The sequence below is a fragment of the Haliotis rufescens genome, unplaced genomic scaffold, assembly GCF_023055435.1.
Source record: "Haliotis rufescens isolate VD_foot unplaced genomic scaffold, xgHalRufe1.0.p SCAF_27, whole genome shotgun sequence".
NCBI lineage: Eukaryota > Metazoa > Mollusca > Gastropoda > Lepetellida > Haliotidae > Haliotis > Haliotis rufescens.
Window position 1 is genome coordinate 2619423 of NW_025963968.1, and position 22887 is coordinate 2642309.

General features: G+C 42.4%; 2 protein-coding genes across 2 annotated transcripts in view; one reads left to right on the forward strand and one right to left on the reverse strand.

Annotated features, from left to right (window-relative positions):
• LOC124139395 (QRFP-like peptide receptor) overlaps positions 1 to 22887 on the reverse strand; it is a 61991-nt gene that overhangs the window by 24815 nt on the left and 14289 nt on the right. The window contains exon 2 of the mRNA XM_046506430.2: positions 19698 to 19837. The gene's annotated coding sequence lies outside the window, so the exon portion shown is untranslated. The remainder of the gene's footprint in view (positions 1 to 19697; positions 19838 to 22887) is intronic.
• Positions 7886 to 22887, forward strand: part of LOC125384131 (repetin-like) — a 46508-nt gene continuing 31506 nt past the window's right edge. The window contains exon 1 of the mRNA XM_048402563.1: positions 7886 to 8263. Within this exon, the coding sequence (XP_048258520.1) occupies positions 7886 to 8263 (378 nt within the window). The remainder of the gene's footprint in view (positions 8264 to 22887) is intronic.

Here is a 22887-nt window from a genome sequence, read left to right on the forward strand (position 1 = left end):
CAATGCTGATCCTTCATCAGAACCATTGATATGTTAATAATAGACCATTTCCCTATATATACCACAGCACCAGAGTATATTTCACCGACAGTGGCTTAGTTGATAGCAGCAGGATTTACCACCAAATAACAGATCAATGTCATTATTGATAGGTATGTTGAAAGTGTACCCGATGTTACCTCTCTGCGATGTATGTACCAAGGTAAACCGGCCACGTTGTGACAAATTCACACGTCTCTGACAGTATGTACCAAGGTAAACCGGCCACGTTGTGACAAATTCACACGTCTCTGACAGTATGTGCACAATCTAGTAAAAACCTGTTAATTCAATACAGTAAACTACGGTTATAACGAACACAACGGGACCACTAATATAAGTTCGATATAACCGTAGTTTGTTATAAGCATATATACAGCAAATGGATGGGACCAAAAAATATGTTCGTTAAACCCGTCGGTTCGTTATAAGCGTGTTCGTTATAAACGTAGTTTACTGTATTCTCGTATGAAGCTGAGGTTAGAACTTACAAATTAAAGTTGTTTTCATGACCAAATGTTTCATCAGTCAAATCTGTACGTGGACCAAAATATACCTAGCGGTAAGAGTACCAAGTAGGAGAACAATAACGGAACTTGTTACGTCCTGACGTACCAACCGATGTTGGTATATTCTCCCAAGGCGGGCAAGCGTACTTTGAGATGTGTTACCCTCAGTAACTGCCAACCTGATAAGTACAGCTAGTTCAGTCTGGTGAAAGCTAGGAATAGGAACATGCCTTTTGGAATTGGCTGGGATGAAAGATACTCCGCCCTGTCCATGCGGTTCTCCTTGTGAGAATAGTTTTCAGTATTTTCTTTCATGCATGAATAGAGCGAGTGAGTGTTTAGCAGTATTCACGGCGTGTAAGCTTAATGTGGGAGGAAAGCCCGACGTGATGCAGGTCTCAGACGGTTACTACATCGGTGAAACCCATTGGCACGGGTATGGTGTTGACAAACCTAGAAACATAATTGGGGTGAGACGGGATTCGAACCCACAATCATAGGTTTCTGGCGTGCCAAGGGACGCAACTCTGCACAGCGAATGGCGGCGCCTTAGACGGCTGGGCCATCCGTGCCCCCTGCATGAATAGAAGTAAGTTAAACAAGTTGATGATTTTTATAGCCAAAGCGGGTCTTTCTCATGCTAATAATGAACACATGGTTCTCTGTGTACAATATCTCATATGTAAAGGCAACACTTTGTTTAACTGAAAATATCAATTGTTTATCGTTTTATATTTCCAGTGTCACAACGATCATTTCCTGTAGTACATGTTATTATAAATGTGTTAAGAAGCGAGAATTCTAAGCTGGTTTAACGTGTACCCAATCTGTTTCACTTTATGTGAATAATTTGGTAAAACTTAAAATGCATTCAGTCAACGTGTCGATGGAAATATTGTTTTTTATCGGAAATATTCTGATTGAAGTAAGATACAATATATTGTAATCAGAATGGTATACATGTAGAATCTAAAAAAGGCATGGGCCCAGATTCACTGCAATATTGAATAATCACAAGAAATGTGCATATTTTACCATCTGTTACATGTTTGCAATGCTAATACTGCTTTTTCTAATCTGAGATGCGGAATATACATGAGCTCAGCCTACGTCTCCCATGAAATTAGAAATACAGGCGAAATGAGTCGACAACAGACATACCGGCATCACGTAGGCTCGCGGCTAGGTTCTGGGGAGATACAGCGCCGTTTGTGTAGACAGTGATGTTCTTACTCGCTGATGAAAGACGCCTGAGACAGGCGTGTTGTACGTTCAGGTTTGCTCTGTATATTTTCTGTTGAAGAACGAAACCTTGCAATATACACCGAGTCCTGTGTGGAATCACGACGTAGAATTTGGTGTGAAGTTGCAAATTGGTATTCGTGTGAAGATGTGGGGTTGGTGTGAAGTCAAGAAGTGGGTGTGGTGTGAAGTCAGGAAGTGGGTGGGGTGTGACGTGGATTAAGTGTGAAGTCAGGAAGTGGTGTTTGGTGTGACGTGGATTAAGTATGAAGTCAGGAAGTTGGGTTAGTGTGACGTGGATTAAGTGTAAAGTCAGGAAGTGGGTGGGGTGTGACGTTGATTAAGTGTGACGTCAGGGAGTGGTGTTTGGTGTAAAGTGGATTAAGTGTGAAGTCAGGAAGTGGTGTTTGGTGTGAAGTGGATTAAGTGTGAAGTCAGGCAGTTGGTGTTTGGTGTGGAGTGGATTAAGTGTGAAGTCAGGAAGTGGTGTTTGGTGTGACGTGGATTAAGTGTGAAGTCAGGAAGTGGTGTTTGGTGTGGAGTGGATTAAGTGTGAAGTCAGGAAGTGGTGTTTGGTGCGGAGTGGATTAAGTGTGAAGTCACGAAGTGGTGTTGGTATGGAGTGGATTAAGTGTGAAGTCAGGAAGTGGTGTTTGGTGAGAAATTGCATTACGTGTGAAGTCAAGAAGAGGTGTTTGGTGTAAAGTGGATTAAGTGTGAAGTCAGGAAGTGGTGTTTGGTGTTAAGTGGATTAAGTGTGAAGTCAGGAAGTTGGTGTTTGGTGTGGAGTGGATTAAGTGTGAAGTCAGGAAGTTGGTGTTTGGTGTGGAGTGGATTAAGTGTGAAGTCAGGAAGTGGTGTTTGGTGTGGAGTGGATTAAGTGTGAAGTCAGGAAGTGGGGTTGGTGTGGAGTGGATTAAGCGTAAAGTCAGGAAGTGGGGTTTGGTGTGGAGTGGATTAAGTGTGAAGTCAGGAAGTGGTTGGGGTGTGACGTGGATTAAGTGTGAAGTCAGGAAGTGGTGTTTGGTGTGGAGTGGATTAAGTGTGAAGTCAGGAAGTGGGTGGGGTGTGACATGGATTAAGCGTAAAGTCAGGAAGTGGGGTTTGGTGTGGAGTGGATTAAGTGTGAAGTCAGGAAGTGGTTGGGGTGTGACGTGGATTGAGTGTGAAGTCAGGAAGTGGTGTTTGGTGGGAAATGCATTTTTCTAACAGTTATATCCTGGCGTACAATGTAAATGTGGGAGCAAATTGATGCATGTCTCAGGCGTTGCCATTTTGGTGAAACCAGCGGTCACTGTGCTGACGTAGAATCAGCGATATTAAAGACAATACAGTACACTACGGTTATAACGAACTCAAAGATATCCGTCAGTTCGTTATAAACGTAGTTTACTGTACAACTCTTTATTACAATGAACGGTAAAATCAAAGAGTGACTTATCCTTGATGCCAATGCATGTTTTGTTCCAGTCATTGTACACTGAAACATTGTCGCACACACATTGTTTGTGGACTGGTGTAACCCTGCGGGGATTCGAACCCATGACCATTTAAATAAAAAACGTCCATTGTACGACTATGTCATGGATGGGGTGGGGTGGTACACGTGGTAAACGTCTGAGACTTGCATCACTTCGGACTTTCCTCCCACATTAAGCTGACATGCCGTGATATCAATGGAATACTGGTGAAAGCGGCGTTCAACCCAATCAATCACTCACTCACTATATCACGAGCATGTGTTTATGGATCACTTTCAAATAGTGATGGTACCAGGTGTTCGTGAAAAGGTGAGCGTATCCTGTCCCATCGGTGGCACCATCCCAAACACATGCAAAAGCTAGTCAATAGGCTCACATGGGAAGCTGTACACATTCGTTGTCCATAACGGGATTTATTGATGACAGGGGATTATGTCCTTATGGAATAGTTGCACCAGAATAGGAATCTGTACATACGACTGACATAAAAGCAAATACATTTTAGGTTAATTGCCAGATTGGCCCGTCACAATTTCTGTAAGAGTATAACAATACAACTGTCTAGCGCAATCACAAATCAGCATGCATATGGCTACATCCATAAACAGACGTGGCTACAAACAGTTGACGGCAGTCTGACTGACCAGATAGCAAACGATCTATAACGCTAATATTAACATCCTTCTAGCTTTCCTTTGCGCCATAAAGCCATGCTTCCAATATTAGTCAGGAAACGCGAACGCCATTGGTATTCCTTACAAGCGATCAGAATTGTAAACGGATAAGCAGGGGTAGATTCATTATTCATATTTTCTTTCGCGTCTTGCTCTTTTAGGAAATTACTTTTTGGAGACTTTATCGTTCCTGTTTTTATAGCTTCACTTGGGATCATACTGACGACTTACACGCTTAAACAATGAAGGATGTCAGAGTGTTTAGTAAGTGCTCAGACGCTGCTATGAGCAATATTTCCACAAACTCAAGTCCGAAGCTTCATACATAGTATATTTTCAAATTGCGAGGAATCAAACCTGGTTCTTCGGGTATCAAACCGCCTTTAAAAATTGTAACATAGCAACCGTTTATAGTATTGCATGTCAAAGAGGAATTAATGGTTGGCTAAGCAGTTTGGCAAATGGCTTCATTAGCAGATAGCAGGACTTCCATTCCGCTGCTTTTTTTTTTACAGTAATCGCTCTAAAGTTATCACTATACAAAGATGACCAACAACTATACACATGTCCGTGGATCGTACACACGTTACTGACGTTTCTATCTTGCAATAGACTCTGCACTCCCTAGGCTGTCTATGTGACACCTGATATGGTCTGCTGATATCATGAGTTACATGACAAAAAATTTTTTTCAATCTTTTCTAATCCTTCAAATTCTGGTCTTCGGTAAAATTCCTTTCTGCTCATATTCTTTTTGAACACAAGATAAACTTGCTTTGAGACAACTTTTGCATCATATGAGGTTTACATATACGGCTTATAACAATCGTACATCTCGTTATAATAATCATCATTAAGTGCCAAAAGTAACAGCTCACAAATATGGTGGGTGGCGCTTAACTTTTGTGCATGTGTATATCTTCAAGAGACTGAGCTGAGCGAGATTTGCAGTCAGTGTATATTCATAGTTATCGATAGTGCGGAAGAACCTGTCATTTTTGAAAGAATTCATATTGACACCAACGTCCCCGCTGTCAACGTTGACACCGATCTGAAGTAAATCCTTACATTAGAGACGACGTGTGGGTGGACACTGCGGTATTAACGGTCAGTTGTGTTCCCATGCGGTCCATGAGGTCAAGTCGAGAAAGTGATTCTTGCTCAGCTAGAGGCGCTGCTGATATCTGGATAATTTCTTCTAATGGATGAGAATTTATTGGTTATAGATGACACTTGAAGTAAATCACGACGGAAGATGTCTGTATAATACATGTCATAAAGCGATTAGTAGGGAATTATATAATGCGAGAAGACCCTTTCCATATCCAATAGAAATCTTTTATAAGAAATTGTGACAGTAATCCTTATATTATAGAGGACATGTGGATGGACACGGGTGGACCTCTCATGACGTTACAGCCTCCAGATCACACAACTTCCAGGGGATCCGGAGAGTCCGTGAGTGAGTGTTGTTTATCGCCGCAGTCAACATCATTCAAGCTTACCTCGGCGGCCTATGATTAGTCTGGACCAGACAAACCAATGACTGAAAGCATCAGTAACGACCCACGCCCTCGGGTTATGATGACACGAAATCAACCACGTGACCACTTCTGACCACATTGACCTATGACCTGCGTCATTGCCACGAAGTGGTCAACGTCTGAGGCCTCGGGCTTTCCTCACACAATACTTTGACAGACCGTGAAAGACTATTCACATCGGTGTTAAACCATAAACTAACCAGTTGGGTGAACCCCCCGGACACGGGTATAGTCCAGACAGACGCAGTGCGAATCTGGGAGGCAAACCCGTAATCAGTGGCACATTGTGGTACGTGACCTTGTTCTGTCAATACCTGCATCCACAGGACCTCTTCTTTACAATATCTTGGGGCTTGAACCTGGTCCACCAGCGAGACCAGTGGACGCACGTACAACGCCCCCATTGTCCCACAGAATCACCACGGCGCTTATTACTAGATATGTAGCTGTTGTTGATTTCTCTTAATCTCTGAGATCTCTGAGATCATCGTGACATTGAGACCTGCCTTGGTGTCTTCACGTGGCTTTGACCTTTCATCACCGCAATCAAACCCATCAGTATCAGCGCCTTCCTCCAATCACACTTCCTGTATCGTATTCCACAGCCAAGAGAGATGTTCAAGAATAACACCTATGTATTCCCTAATGAGTTTCATTAGAACAATTTATACATCTTTTTTACTTCCACTTTGTAATACTTTTTTCCCTGTGGGATGCTTCTTAAAGACATACGTAAACGTTTAATTGGTTTCTACAACATGAAGGACGTTGAATGTTCTTAAAAGGTGTTACAAGATACGTTTGTTTGTAACAGATACGTTTGTCTACTTCCGTGAGCAGCAGCTTCATCGGCTTTAATGACGCACACTGCGCGCATATATACATCATGTTCTTTCGTTGAGTACTAAGCTCAATGTATGTAGTAGGGCGGATGTGGTAAAGGATGGGATATTTTAGTGCACTGCATTCACTGCCAAGTAGATAGACTTCAGCTACTTCAATGTGAAAATGTTGGTTTTCATCAACATGTTAAAGGGATGAAAAAGTCGCCTTGGCGTTGAAGGAAAAAACCCTAGACATTTTAAAGGGATCAGTTTTAAAACCTTTCAATTAATCTTAGCCATAAAACCCGCTCAAACCATGTAAGTGATCTTTTAATAAGAACGCAATTACGAAAATACTATTTGAAAGCTATTAGGTGTCTGAAATTGAGTCAAAATATGCTTTAAAGGAATTACCCAATGATTGGCAACACCCAAGTCTGCACGAGCGAGTAAGCAATTTGAAAACTTGCCGCAAAATACAGAAGCATGTTGATTACGACTTGAGATATTTCCTCCACCTTTAGGTCAACTATCAGGCTCCTTACATATGTTTTTGAACATATGACAAACTAACCATTCGCGAACACATGGTATCATCACTATAAGATTCATAACACGTGCTCATGAATATTGTTGGAATCGTACAATCGACTTAGCAAAGATTCGTTATGTTTGTTGCTTGTATTAACTTGTAACAGATTGCCCATAAGATATCCGATAGGGGGATCCCAGGTCAGACTGCACCATGACGGTGGCAAGTACCGACAAGCGTGAGTATCGGGTGGTAACAATGTATGACCTTACTAATTGTGTTCCATCGTACCCCGGAGACGTGGGACATGATTTGTTCGTGGTATCAACCACTAGTTTGCCTGTCCCTGACTTTTTTATTAACAGGTCATGGTCTATTGCTGACTACGGCGTAAATAAACACTCACTCACTGACGTTCCCTGTAATCAATGTCATCAGGACACTCTCACAGTAGGGAGGACGTCTCAGCGCACTTATCAATGTCATCAGGACACTCTCACAGAAGGGAGGACGTCCCAGCGCACTTATCAATGTCATCAGGACACTCTCACAGTAGGGAGGACGTCCCAGCGCACTTATCAATGTCATCAGGACACTCTCACAGTAGGGAGGACGTCCCAGCGCACTTATCAATGTCATCAGGACACTCTCACAGAAGGGAGGACGTCCCAGCGCACTTATCAATGTCATCAGGACACTCTCACAGAAGGGAGGACGTCTCAGCGCACTTATCAATGTCATCAGGACACTCTCACAGTAGGGAGGACGTCCCAGCGCACTTATCAATGTCATCAGGACACTCTCACATTGGGGAGGACGTCCCAGCGCACTTATCAATGTCATCAGGACACTCTCGCGGTAGGGAGGACGTCCAAGCGCACTTATCAATGTCATCAGGACATTCTCACAGTAGGGAGGACGTCCCAGCGCACTTATCAATGTCATCAGGACATTCTCACAGTAGGGAGGACGTCCCAGCGCACTTATCAATGTCATCAGGACACTCTCACAGTAGGGAGGACGTCCCAGCGCACTTATCAATGGATCAGGACACTCTCACAGTAGGGAGGACGTCCCAGCGCACTTATCAATGTCATCAGGACATTCTCACAGTAGGGAGGACGTCCCAGCGCACTTATCAATGTCATCAGGACACTCTCACAGTAGGGAGGACGTCCCAGCGCACTTATCAATGTCATCAGGACACTCTCACAGTAGGGAGGACGTCCCAGCGCACTTATCAATGTCGTCAGGACACTCTCACATTAGGGAGGACGTCCCAGCGCACTTATCAATGTCATCAGGACACTCTCACAGTAGGGAGGACGTCCCAGCGCACTTATCAGTGTCATCAGGACACTCTCACATTAGGGAGGACGTCCCAGCACACTTATCAATGTCATCAGGACACTCTCACAGTAGGGAGGACGTCCAAGCGCACTTATCAATGTCATCATGACACTCTCGCGGTAGGGAGGACGTCCCAGCGCACTTATCAATGTCATCAGGACACTCTCACATTGGGGAGGACGTCCCAGCGCACTTATCAATGTCATCAGGACACTCTCGCATAGGGGAGGACGTCCCAGCGCACTTATCATTGTCTTTAGGCCACTCTCACAGAAGGGAGGACGTCCCAGCGCACTTATCAATGTCATCAAGACACTCTCACAGTAGGGAGGACGTCCCAGCGCACTTATCAATGGATCAGGACACTCTCACAGTAGGGAGGACGTCCCAGCGCACTTATCAATGTTATCGGGACACTCTCACAGTAGGGAGGACGTCCCAGCGCACTTATCAATGTCATCAGGACACTCTCACATTGGGGAGGACGTCCCAGCGCACTTATCAATGTTATCGGGACACGAATACACTGCTTGCTATAATGTTGAGAAAGAAGAAATGTTTCCATTATTCATGAACTATTCAACTGATGTGAAAATAACCTATCTGCTGGAAGTAATTAAGTCAGCGTAGGAAACTGTTCTGGTTTTCTACCATGCTCTGCTCAATTTGATATGAATTAAATGTTCACCGTAATTGCCGCACAGTCCATTACTGACAGTCGCTGTGTATTATCTCAACATGCTTTGACCATGCGGCTAATGTTATCGACAGAAGTTGGGATTATTACTGTAAATGGAGGCTACACGAATCTATCCGAGGAGATGGGGTACCTCTATGAAGAGTCATCACAGTTTGGGAAATGCACAACCTTCCTGTCTTGTAGTCAGTATTCTGTGATGTTAGTGATTGTATTCCAAGGAGGAACTGAAGAGTATACAGTGAACTACGTTTATAACGAACACCCAATAACGAACTGACGGATATAACGAACACATTTTTTTGCCCCTATCTTTTGCTCTTTATACATGTATATATGCTTATTACGAACTACGTTTATATCGCACTAAAATCAGTAGCACCTTTGAGTTCGTTATAACCATGGTTTACTGTAATATAATATTGTATGCTTGATGGTACTTATTTGCTTAATTTGGATGTAATGGTAGAATACGTTCGTGACATGTGTTCTATTGCAATTTCTCTCTGGTTAAAGCGATTGCCTCTACAAATCTTCAGTGCTCACATGGGTGAAATGATTGTAGATTGTAGCTATATGACGGCCGTCTGTATATAATCGAGTCTGGACCAGACAATCCAGTGATTCACATCATGAGCGTTGATCCACGCTATTGAGATCGATGAAATGCATCAACCAAGTCAGTGAACCTGACCACCCGATCCCTTTAGTCGCCTCTTACGTTCTGCAAGACACTGTGTATCTTTACACATAGTTCTTTCATTATGTTTTATTCGTTTTTTTCCGAAGTTCCTGACTGATTTGGTAAACGTTATTAATCTTCACACACATTAGATTGCCAACTGTGTGACACATGGATATTGATTTCATAACTATTGTAGACATCATGCGATGCTGAACACATACGGGCTTAAACACGATATCAATATCTTTAATTTCAGACGTGCAATACGACCATGGGATATATTGATAAGAATACTTAATGTTCACCATGCGGTGGTTTTCTATATTTTCCTAACAGGTGATCAATGGATTCACATGCATTTGTATTGAATAACTCCGGGAGGTTTTCAGAACAAGACAGATCCTCTGGACCCGTGGTGTCTCATGGAACGATCAATGTCTGATCGCGTGTAGTAGTTAGCTGACTGTTTTGGTCATTGCCTGTGGTCTCCTCAAATGTTTTGTCTGAGGTTCGCTTTTTTACAGACCGCTGCTGTGATGCAGGACAACTGCGGTGCCAAACAACATTCAATCACCAAATGGAATAATAGATCCCGAGACTAAGTGCGGTTCAAAATGGATATTGCATGGCTCCATTTCACAAAGCGATCGTAGAGCTTCGACTGTCGTAAGTAAAACGGAGCCCTGGTCGTTGGTATTACAATGCGTGGCAGTCATCAAAGATGCCCATCAAATGTCTTGAGGAGACTGAACAAGATTTGATTTCGGTATATATTCATGGAAAGGTCATAGTAGAGCTTGATTATTCTGAAAGTTACCATTTTGGGCACCGTCGGCCAATCCTGTGACGACAATCAGACCACAAGTGCATACTTCTAGGACAAGAAGGCGGACACGGTGGACTATGGATTGTGACAGAATGAGGTTCAGTGTTGGTAATATCAGGTCAATTGTTCTCATGATCCGACTCCTTCTTGTAATAAATAAGGTGCTATCAGGAACACATCGTCACTTGAGCAGAAGCAGGATTGCCTGGCCTACTACTACTACTACTACTACTACTACTACTACTACTACTACTACTACTACTACTGCTGCTGCTGTTACTTCTACGGCTACTACTATTTCTACTACTACTACTGCTACTTCTGCTGCTGATGTTACTGCTACTGCTACTTCTGCTTCTACTACTACGCTACTCTACTACTTTGTCTACTGCTACTACTACTGCTGCTGCTGCTGCTACTACTGCTGCTACTACTGCTACTACTACTACTACTACTACTACAGAATGTTAACATATATGAAACAAACAAGGACCAAATGATCGTTTCAGAATCCGCTGGACGTGATTTCGATTCCCAGTTTCCCACCTGATTAGGATTCTAAGTCTGACAGAACCATGCTCGAGTGCTTTACTAGAAATAAAACAGTTTCATTATATTATAATTTATATACCGCACTTATCAAGCCATCTCAATGCCGTTTTATATTTATATTTTATATTTGTCCCCGATCAGTTGATCCATATACACTCCCTGGGGAGTATACAACCCATGCTGCACCGGAAGGTTTTACATCCACCTCACACGTTAGCCATTCCTCGCGCTTTAAGTCGTGCTTAGGTCCCAGACAAGCAGGTAGGTCTTCAGAAGCTCTCCTGTCTCAACAGAACTTTACAAAAATTATGGCAAATCGCAGTCGTGTGAGATTGATTCCATAACGCATAATGGCAATAGAATCAGCTCAGTTGCATGATCAGGAAGAATAACGATCGACCCACGGACCAAAGAAAAACGTTTTTTAGCCAGTCGATGATTTAGTATGTTCCTCAGATGATTTGAAGCTGTTTGAAGATGCGTGTTGGCCCTGGCGGAATCAAAGGCTTTTGTGGGCTGTTTTGTTTCTTTCATGTCGCAACAATCGGAAACGATAGAAAAACTGTTTCTTTAAGCGGTTTTTTAATGAATGATTTATGAAATGAACATCGTCAAATTAAAATCGATATAATCCCTACAAGCGAAAGATATTTTTCACGTCGAATATGCCAGATAATTAGGATACGGGAAATTAGTTCTTTATTCCTTGGACCCGTGAAGATCCGGGGTAGAATAGGTCTTCAGCAACCCATGCTTGCAGTGACAGGCTACTGTGCTTGTCTAAGAGGCGAGTAACGGGATCGGGTGGTCAGGCTTGCTGACTTGGTTGATGCATGTCATCGATCCCAATTGCGTGGATCGATGCTCATGATGTCAATTACTGGATTGTCTGGACCAGACAGACCGCCGTCATATAGCTGGAATACTGCTGAGTGCGACGTAAAACAACAAACAAACAAAACCTTGTACAGATTCAGATCAGACCAGGGTTCTATGCCAGGATAAAGCTAGTAAAGCTGCGTCCCTCATGGTTTATTTGTCCTGCAGTGGTTCATTGTACGATAAACAACCCCCACCCGTCGTTTATTTCTTTCACAACCATTTCCATTTTAGAACAATATAATCGTATGGTAGGAAGTATGTGTGTTCCATCTTTGTCAAATAAACATCGAAAGGCTCATCCGGAAATTATTCCGAAATTATTTCCGATGTTCTCTCTTTAAATCCTGACTTCACTGGGACAATGAACTTCAGCTCCCCTGGCGGAGGAAAGGTGTCATGAATAAAAGCCCTACCTGGCCACACAGGTCCTTAGCCCCCTGATTGCTGGTAATTGTGCGTCAGTGTTTACACAAACGATGCCCTAGATGTATATTTAATACCCGGGTACCAGTCGAACCCGATAATAATCGGAAGAATGTGGCACTAAACCAGTCATTTGAAGCTGGCTTTCGGCATTGTCTGGGCATTTAATTCCCCCATCAACACAAAAAGTCAGCATACAGACAGGAACATTAGCCCTGGGACTGCTGTGCCCCGTCAGCAATACTCGAGCTGCTGTCGGAAATGTCGACATTGCTGCTATTGATTGTGAGTGAGAGAGCATGGTTTTACGCCGCTTTTAGCAATATTCCAGCAATATCACGGCGGGGACACCAGAAATGGGCTTCACACATTGTACCCATGTCGGGAATCGAACCCGGGTCTTCGGCGAACACTAGGCTACCCGACCGCCCCTTAGTTAAAGGGTACCCAGATAGATAAAGGTGTTAAAGGACTAAACACCTATAGTTTCGATAGTTCCATTGTTGCCAGAATATAGAGAATGCCTATGACGTCAGTCCCAGCCATGTATATAAGATGAAGGCACCAACAAGTCAAGAAAATTTATTTCCATTTTCGAAATCTGTAGTGACGATGAGTACGTGTTGTATCAAGAGAATCGGGAATGCTATTGGTAAAGGTCACGGCGAGGACCTGGTTCGATGTACAGTGTCTAAATATGACACTTACTGTTGAAGAAAAGGCATCAACGATGCCAAGAATGTCCGTGCCCTCGTGATGAATTCGTATCGGTGCGTATGCCCTTTCACAGAATCACTCAGAACGAGTACAGATACACGCCAGCATGAGAATAACAGCAGGATGTCATGTAAAGTATACAACATATCTTTATTAATAAATAAAGTTCATTTTGTCTGATGCTCCTTACCCGCAAATGTCTAAAGTTTTCAGGCCATTTCTTTTGACAATATACGCGTGTAGTGCATCAAATTTGGTCTTCCTGAACGACAGTGTATTTGTCTACGGACTGAGTCAATAAAGTTCATTTGTCGACTCAGCACTTCAGGTAATTACATGCCATAGCACATTGATAAATTGTCATACCAACACGTTAGAAAGGTCTTAGGTGAAATAGTGGAATTTATAGAATTTGTTTTGTGTACTCAAGTATATGTTTAATGTATTCGGTATCGCGTTTCTTACCAAATCGTTCAAGCCTTTCATTATGTATTAACTGCTTGAAGAGTTTATTGGTTTATTCGTTAGTCGGTAAGATATCACGTTGAATAAAAATATAAGCGACAACACCCTTTCCATAGCAAAAAAAACAAAAACCATCTGTCAAAGGCGGATACGAATGACTTTGTCATAAACATGTACTTATACCAGGTGCTCGCGAAAAGTTGAGACTATCCAGCCCCACCATGGTACCCATCACAAACACGTGCAAAGGCAAGTCAATTGCTCACCTGAAAAACACAACCGGGAACACATGGTAGAAGTGTTTGTCCCTGATGCATCGAATTTGGAAATGTCCCCTTCATGTCTGCCATGAATGCTTCAGCAATGCCTTGAATAACAAAGTAGACACAATTTATGGATAATAGGTTCTTTATTTACTGTGAAGGCGACGTGTCGGTATAGATCCTTATACCGTTGTCAGGCAAGCCTTGTGTCTACTGTGTCACCCCTCAACTTCTAAGTAATGAGGGGCGGTGGGGTAGCCTAGTGGTTAAAGCCTTCGCTCGTCACGCCGAAGACCCGGGTTCGATTCCCGACATGGGTATTTCATTTCACTATACATGGGTATAGTTCATTTCTGGTGACCCCCGCCGTGATATTGCGGGAATATTGCTAAAAGCGGCGTAAAACCATACTCACTCACTCACTCACTCTAAGTAATGCCTGACAAACAATTGATGCCTTGAATGTTGTAACATTGATCAAACAACACTTGAACAAGAATCACATGACGTCCTTTAAAAGGTTCGCAAAAAGAGCATGCTCGATTGTACCTAAAAAGTTGTGACATGTAGACGACATAATCTAAAGCTGCTGGAATATTGCTCGACCTGGAGGGAAAGTTATCTATGGACAGTTGAAGTCATCCCTCTTGGGATACAGTATTACAGGGCGTTTGTGTTTGTCACTATGAACCCCTATGCACATATCTAAATATGAAACAGACGAGCTCTTATTGGTCTACTTTACTTCCGCTTCAGGTGGGCAACTCCGTGGAAGCAAATGTGCTATTTGATTGTTATTAAACGATATCAGATGATCGATTTACCTGAAGCTTAAGTGACACTTCTTCCTGGCCAGATTGCCTTGTTTTAACTTTGCCAATCCGAGCAGAAATTCTGATTCATATCATTCCTATTCAATTTTCACATTGATGCTATCAAAAAGGAAGCCCAGCATTCCACATATTGTTTTCTCAGTAAACTTCAGAAGGCATTTTCTTTCATTTTTGACAATTTGTCCTGAACCTACGTTCACATGTCACAATTCTCATCAGAAATATATACTACTCAAAAGAAGTTAAGGATCACCCGATTCTTTCATATTGGTAATGTTAATCTGTCATGGCATGAGAGATTAACTATTGTAATATGAAAGAACCAGGTGATCCTTAACTTCTTTTGAGTAGTATAGTTGCAATACACTTCCACTTAACAATTGTCAAACTTCAGTTGATATTTAAGTCAGGGTTCCAGCATGAGTTTTAACTATGATTTGCATGGGTTTGACTGGCCAGAGAGGTGTCAAACACGAATTGTTTCAACTTACATTTTCTTTGATATTTTGACTCAACTAGCGCAGTTCTAAGGCACTGTAGTTCTATTCCCTATGCCAGTCTGACCTCGCTGCAGGTAGTAAATCATGACCTTCCCTTACTGTCCCAGGAAACAGAAGTTATTACTTTTCATTGCTAATCACGGCACCGCTGGTAATTCTTTTGTGGGGATCAGCCCATGTATTTCCAATGTTTGATCTAATATGTTGACTCTGGATGAAAGTGATGGACGCAGCACAATGTCAGAATTCTGCTGTCTGGACAAGTGCATGTACGTTTCCTGCATCCCCACATTACATAGCAGGCAACCACAAACTATCTGTCATTCAGTGAACCATTTAGGTACCCATCTTGTGGATAGCGGTTAAGATGGAACGTACTCATCACCCATTACGGGTCTCAACAGTGTCGGCTCTGTCTTGAATTGCAACTGAACGATGTCAGATGCAAATCCCTATTATGTCCCCGTGTATTGTCAGGAGAACAAATTGACTTGCCTTTGCATGTATTGGTGACGGATGCCACCAGTTGGACGGGACACGCTCACCTTATCGTGAACACCCGGTATCATCACTATTTCATAGTGATTCATAAACACAAGATATGATCTTGTCGTACAATGGACCGCGGTTTTGGCAGAGATTTCGTATGGTTATGGATAGGATTTTGTCGCTTTTATGTGAAATAATCCTATTAATCCTGGCCATTAATCCTGTTTTAAACTCGGTGGGAAACAAAAACAAGAGTCCGGACTTAAATATTAATTGAATTTTGTCAACTGATTCCTTGTCTTTGCGATCTGTCTATTGCCACGTTGTCAATGATTGAACACATACACAGCTGTAAAGAAAAACCCTTATCAATCTGTTTGATTAATGATACTTTAATTACACTGAACACTGTCGCCATATGTGACAACATTGTTGCCATAGAAACCACAGGCCATATTAAATCGACAAACACATTTGATATTGAAGTGTGTTCCTTTGCCGTCTCTCGCTTGAGCCGGTGTTTGATTACATATAGCGCGTTTGCCGAAACATTAATGAAAATGACACTTTCCCCTGAAATTAGTGTAATTATGATCATAGATATCGTGTGTGACAGCAACAGGAATGAATGTACTGCACCAATGTGTTGTGGTAATGTGATATAGCATTTATATGTTCTAATATTAAACTACAAAACCTGTATATGTCCTCAGTTTTGTTCTCATCAAATCCCTAACCTTTCCGGAATGTTTCTATTTTGACCGAAACATAAACTCCCATAAACACCGCACACATAATAGACCTGAAGGGTGTAGTAATTGTACACAAACATATTCGTTTGTTTGTTTGTTTGTTGTTTAACGCCGCACTCAGAAATATTACAGCTATATGTCGGCGGTCTGTCAATAATCGAGTCCTGACCAGCCAATCCAGTGATTGACATCATGAGCATCGATCCACGCAATTGGGAAACATGACATGCATCAATCACGTCAGCGAGCCTGACCACCCGATCCCATTAGTCGCCTCTTACGACAAGAATAGTCGCCTTTTAGGGCAAGCATGGGTTTCTGAAGACCTATTTTACCCCGCATCTTCACGGGTCTAAACAAACATATTCCCGCTAGAAGCTGGAGACACCCGTGTCGATGGTCTCGGACATGTTGGTGTGCAGGGCTGGATCTGATGGGAGATTTCTTTTGATAATGAAAAGGGTTTTGTCGTATTTATTTAGCAGTACCAGGATCCGATTATTAAGGATTCGAACCCGCGTTTCGCCGCGTCGAGTCCAGCTCGTGGGTAACCATTCAACAATCATGCTAAAAGCGGCATAAAACCATACTCACTCACTTCTTCAAACCCTGAACCCCAAACTTCCCTGGGACCGAACCTCACTGTATTGTCCGACACGTCATAGTTACAACCCGACCCACTCACCTCCCTCATACTTGAACTGAACATCTACACCCAGCGGTTCTTTGAGCGCTGCGACATCTGTTAAAGTCTGCGGACTCACTCACACAACCAACACTAGATTCGTATATTTTGTGTTCAAGCCTCAACGCATTTATCACTATACAGGTCTATTAAATGGATTCATCTACTTGAATACCAAACTATGAATGCAACAAGGACTAATGTACATTAATGCACCATATGGTACGCGTGTGTTATCGACAGGCCTAAAACAGCGACCAACATAGTCTATGCATGGATATAATGTCATGTCACTCTTAGATATAACAGCGACCAACATAGTCTATGCATGGATATAATGTCATGTCACTCTTAGATATAACAGCGACCAACATAGTCTATGCATGGATATAATGTCATGTCACTCTTAGATATAACAGCGACCAATATAGTCTATGGAGGGATATAATGTCATGTCACTCTTAGATATAACAGCGACCAACATAGTCTATGCATGGATATAATGTCATGTCACTCTTAGATATAACAGCGACCAACATAGTCTATGCATGGATATAATGTCATGTCACTCTTAGATATAACAGCGACCAACATAGTCTATGCATGGATATAATGTCATGTCACCCTTAGATATAACAGCGACCAACATAGTCTATGCATGGATATAATGTCATGTCACTCTTAGATATAACAGCGACCAACATAGTCTATACATGGATATAATGTCATGTCACCCTTAGATATAACAGCGACCAACATAGTCTATGCATGGATATAATGTCATGTCAGTCTTAGATATAACAGCGACCAACATAGTCTATACATGGATATAATGTCATGTCACTCTTAGATATAACAGCGACCAACATAGTCTATACATGGATATAATGTCATGTCAGTCTTAGATATAACAGCGACCAACATAGTCTATGGAGGGATATAATGTCATGTCAGTCTTAGATATAACAGCGACCAACATAGTCTATGCATGGATATAATGTCATGTCACTCTTAGATATAACAGCGACTAACATAGTCTATGGAGGGATATAATATCATGTCACTCTTAGATATAACAGCGACCAACATAGTCTATGCATGGATATAATGTCATGTCACTCTTAGATATAACAGCGACCAACATAGTCTATGGAGGGATATAATGTCTTGTCAGTCTTAGATATAACAGCGACCAACATAGTCTATACATGGATATAATGTAATGTCACTCTTAGATATAACAGCGACCAACATAGTCTATGGAGGGATATAATGTCATGTCACTCTTAGATATAACAGCGACCAACATAGTCTATGGAGGGATATAATGTCATGTCACTCTTAGATATAACAGCGACCAACATAGTCTATGGAGGGATATAATGTCATGTCAGTCTTAGATATAACAGTGACCAACATAGTCTATGCATGGATATAATGTCATGTCACTCTTAGATATAACAGCGACCAACATAGTCTATGCATGATATAATGTCATGTCACTCTTCGATATAACAGCGACCAACATAGTCTATGCATGGATATTATGTCACCCTTAGATAATAGAGCTTTATGGGGTCACGGGTGTCCCAGTGGTCTACGTTTCCGCATTTCACTACGCAGAGTTGCGCCCCTTTGCCTGCCAGGATCTACTAGGCGCGGGTTTGATCCTTGGTCTAGCAGCACCATGCTCATGATCCCCTCTGGCAAGCACAAAGGATCTGTGTCACCTCAGGCATTTCATCCACACTGAGCTGACACGCTGTGATATAACCGAAATTCTGCTGAAAGCGGTTTTAAACTCTTCTAGGTGACCTTTTAATAACGTAGTTACTGCTGTACGATTCATTCAGTCAATAACTGACGAGACGAGACGATGAAGTGACAGACATATTGATACTCCTTTGTACATCGAGACCCGGCAATAATCTGTAGAGACCTTGTGGCTGTCTCGAGTCAACGTTGTTCAACAGTACTCGCGTATGCATAAAGTATGGCCGAGAGGTACTTTAAAAACAGTAGTTGTTGATGATATATTTATGAATTAGTGAAAACACTTTGATTTAATTGAACCCCGTTAATATGGACAGTAGAGCAGAAAGCTGATCCCCAACTATCCAGACACATTTACAGGCTACCAAACAATAACACCCGTGAAGACCTGGGTAGAGAATAGGTCTTCAGCAACCCATGCTTGCCGTAAAAGGCGACTATGCTTGTCGTCACAGGCGACTAACGGTATCGGGTGGTCAGGCTCTCTAACTATATGTCATCGTATCCCAATAGCGTGGTTCAATGCTAGTGATGTCAATCATTGAATTGTCTGGTCCAGACTTGATTATTTACAGACCGCCTTCACATAGCTGGATTAATGCTGAGTGCGGCGTTAAACAACGAACAAACAAACAATGAACTATCACAGACTGTAAATGATTATGGAGTTTCCTGGTTTACAGAAGTTCACAACACACACACAACCCTGAAATCCAACGTTTATAAGACACCGTGCACGGCTCAACACAAAACTTGAAATATCCATTGTCTTCATCAGGTGATTCTTTCACAAAATACCGTTCATTACTCAAGACGCCACAAACGGGACAAACAAATATATAACAAATATAAATGAGAAAAATGAAGCAAAAATCTACTGCAGATGTAGCAATGGCTAATGCATTTTCAATATGACATGATAAGGCACCTGCAGCATGTGACATTAAATCTGGTACTCACCATCTATTTGAGACTCTTCAGACTGAGAGTGTGCAAGTCCTGTCCGTCACGGCGGCCTGTTTATCCGACTGAAGCCAGGGAGAGGCGAGCGACAGGCGGGGTGGTTGTCGGCAACAGATCGATGACGCGACTGCAGTCAGCTTGAGAAGCGAAATAGGTGTAGTTAAATAAAGGTAGGCTAGTTTGGAGGCCTGACAAACAGGGGCGGTGTTGGAGGGGTGATAGGTGAGAGGGTCGGGGAGTAGGCGCACCCACTCGAATACATGCTGGGCAAGGATGAGGGAGGTGAATGGGTCGGGTTGTAACTATGATGTGTCGGACAATACAGTGAGGTTCGGTCCCAGGGAAGTTTGGGGTTCAGGGTTTGAAGTAGTGAGTGAGTATGGTTTTATGCCGCTTTTAGCATTATTCCAGCAATATCACGGCTGGGGGACACCAAAAGGGCTTCACACATTGTACCCATGTCGGGAATCGAGCCCGAGTCTCTCTTCGGCGTGACGAGCGAACCTTTTAACCACTAGGCTACCTGACCGCCCCCTCAGGGTTTGAAGGTTTGGGGGGGGGGGGGGGGGGGGGTGGGGGTGTGTGATGTGTGAGAGTTATGAGGACAGATATTCAATGTGTGATATGTCTCCGAATACCATGCATGTGTATGTGTGTGATTCACGACGTATTATCAATGACGGCGACACCACATGTGTAGTGTGGTGATTTCCAAGTACATGTACGTTTACTGCATCCCCACATAAAACAGCAGGCAACCACAAACTATCTGTCATTCAGTGAACCAATAACACCGGATTTCAACTCATGTCGGTAATAGTTTGCACTGATGTAATTCACGTAACTTAAATCTGACAACAAAACAGTAAACAAATCCGTGCTCTGGAGGGGTGCCCTGGTCGGGACACTTCATAACTTCCTACAGTAAACTACGGTTATAACGAGCTCAAAGGGACCACAAAATAAGTTCGTTATATCGGTCAGTTCGTTATAAGCGTGTTCGTTATAAACGTAGTTTACTGTATGTTGATAAATCAATATAAAATGTCGGCGCCAGAGACTAAACGTCCTTTGTTTGCCGAAATAGATTCGATTCGGCTTAAAAGGCAAAATAGTAGTGAAAGTACAATAAACTACGTTTATAACGAACACGCTTACAACGAACTGACCGATATAACGAACTTATTTTGTGGTCCCGGCCATTAGTTGCATATATGCTGTATACATATAGCAGCATGAATGCACGTGGGAGAATATGTATATGACAATGGGAACGAATAAGTGAATGAGAGTTTGATGTTTTGCAGGGCAGTCAGCAAAATTTCAACTGTATCACATCGACCTGTAAATAATCGTATCTTGAACAGACGAACCAGCCACAGAAGCCACGAGCAACTATCCGCGCCATCAGGGAACGATCACCCGCAACCAGAGCTTGATCACGGAACCATTGAGTCAGTTCTGTGACAAGCATGCTGGGGACCAATACCAACCTGGAAACCACACGAGACAGACGGTGATGTACCTGTGCCAGGTATGTTTGCCTGGGGTGAACGCTGGATATTGCAATATGCTGGTTTTGAAGTTATATTGTCATTGATCAGTGTTTTGTTCCACCAACAAAATGACACCAATGGTGGAATGGGGTTTACTCCTCGTACCCATGTAGGAATCGACCCTGGACTGTGGCGAGACGAGCGAACGCTCTAACATCTTGACCACCCATTAGCACCCTTTGAGGAAGACATATTGGGTGTGGGTTCTTATATACATGTACGTGTCGAGGGTTGGTTTTAATACAGAGGGTTAGACACCCAGGGCATGGTAGCTGACCATGTGTTGATGCATTGGAATCTGTTATGTTGAGCGGTATACGGCTGGGTAGAGGCTAGGTGTAGAATGAGTGCAACCACTGACAGCATAGTGTCGATGATGTCGCTAGAGTAGAGAGTGACGTTGTGGTAGACGATGTAGACGTGGCGGCAGCAGCGAAATACATGATGAAGGAGACGTTGTGACAGTGACCGCGATGCCCCAGAGGTAGGAGGCATAGAAACAATGGCTGGTGACAGATTACGTGCTAATATAGAGGCAATTGTCTCGGTGTGTGTTTCCTGTGGATCAGGTCTTCCTGGAGACTTTGAGATGTTACTTCAATAGACAAAAAACGACTAAAACCTTTTCCATATTCAATAGAAATCACTGCTAAAAGCAGAGTCGATTGTACGATTCCGACTATTTCATGAGCATGTGTTCATGAATCACTATCTAAAAGTAATGACACCAGGTGTCGCGAACAATTGAGCGTATCCTGTCCAACCATCGGTACCCGTCACAACACAGGCAAAGGCAGGTCAAGTGTTCACCTGAGAAACAACCAAACACGGAAACATATGGTACAAGTCAAAATAGGGAATTGAATCGGACATAATGTTTGTCACTGATGAGTAAAATGTGGAAATCTCCTCCACATGTCTACCATGAAATATTTTGAAAGCTTTACTGAGGCCTTGAATGTTGCAACCTTGATCAAACAACTTCAGAGCAAGAGTCGTATGACGCTCTTTGAAACCTTGTCAGAAAGAGCATGCTCGATTGTACCTCAAAAGTTGTGAAATGTAAACACAAAAGACTGGATCTTCTGCAATATTGCTCGACATGAGGGGAAAGTTGACTGTTGCAAAGTTGAAGTCATTCCTCTCGTCATACAAATTACAGCAAGATGGCATATAAATGTTTTAGAAAGTTTGGCAATTATTTAGGGACATGTATATTATTATTCTCAACAAACTTCTTATATTTTCATATGTTAGGCTTTATAATAAGTTAATAACAATCACTGATGAAGAAGAATGTCCATTCGCCAATGCTTTCAATCTGAATAAATAATGGAACGCGTCGCCAATTTGTTCCTTATACATTGTAGAAATACTCCCTTCATGAGGAATTTTTCAATTGGTAATTTGTGGCTGCTTGTTCTCAAATAAAACAACGGTGTTTAAATGTTGTCTGTGAGTAATACATACTTTTCAAAGCATGGAGAATCTTTAATAAAGGATTAATAGAATACTTTAGAAGAAAATCAAATATCACGTCCCCAGGTCTGCAGACACTGCTCCTTTAAAAATAGAACCCTCTTACGGTAATCCATTTAAAAAAAAAAATGCGGATATTCAAAGACATGCGG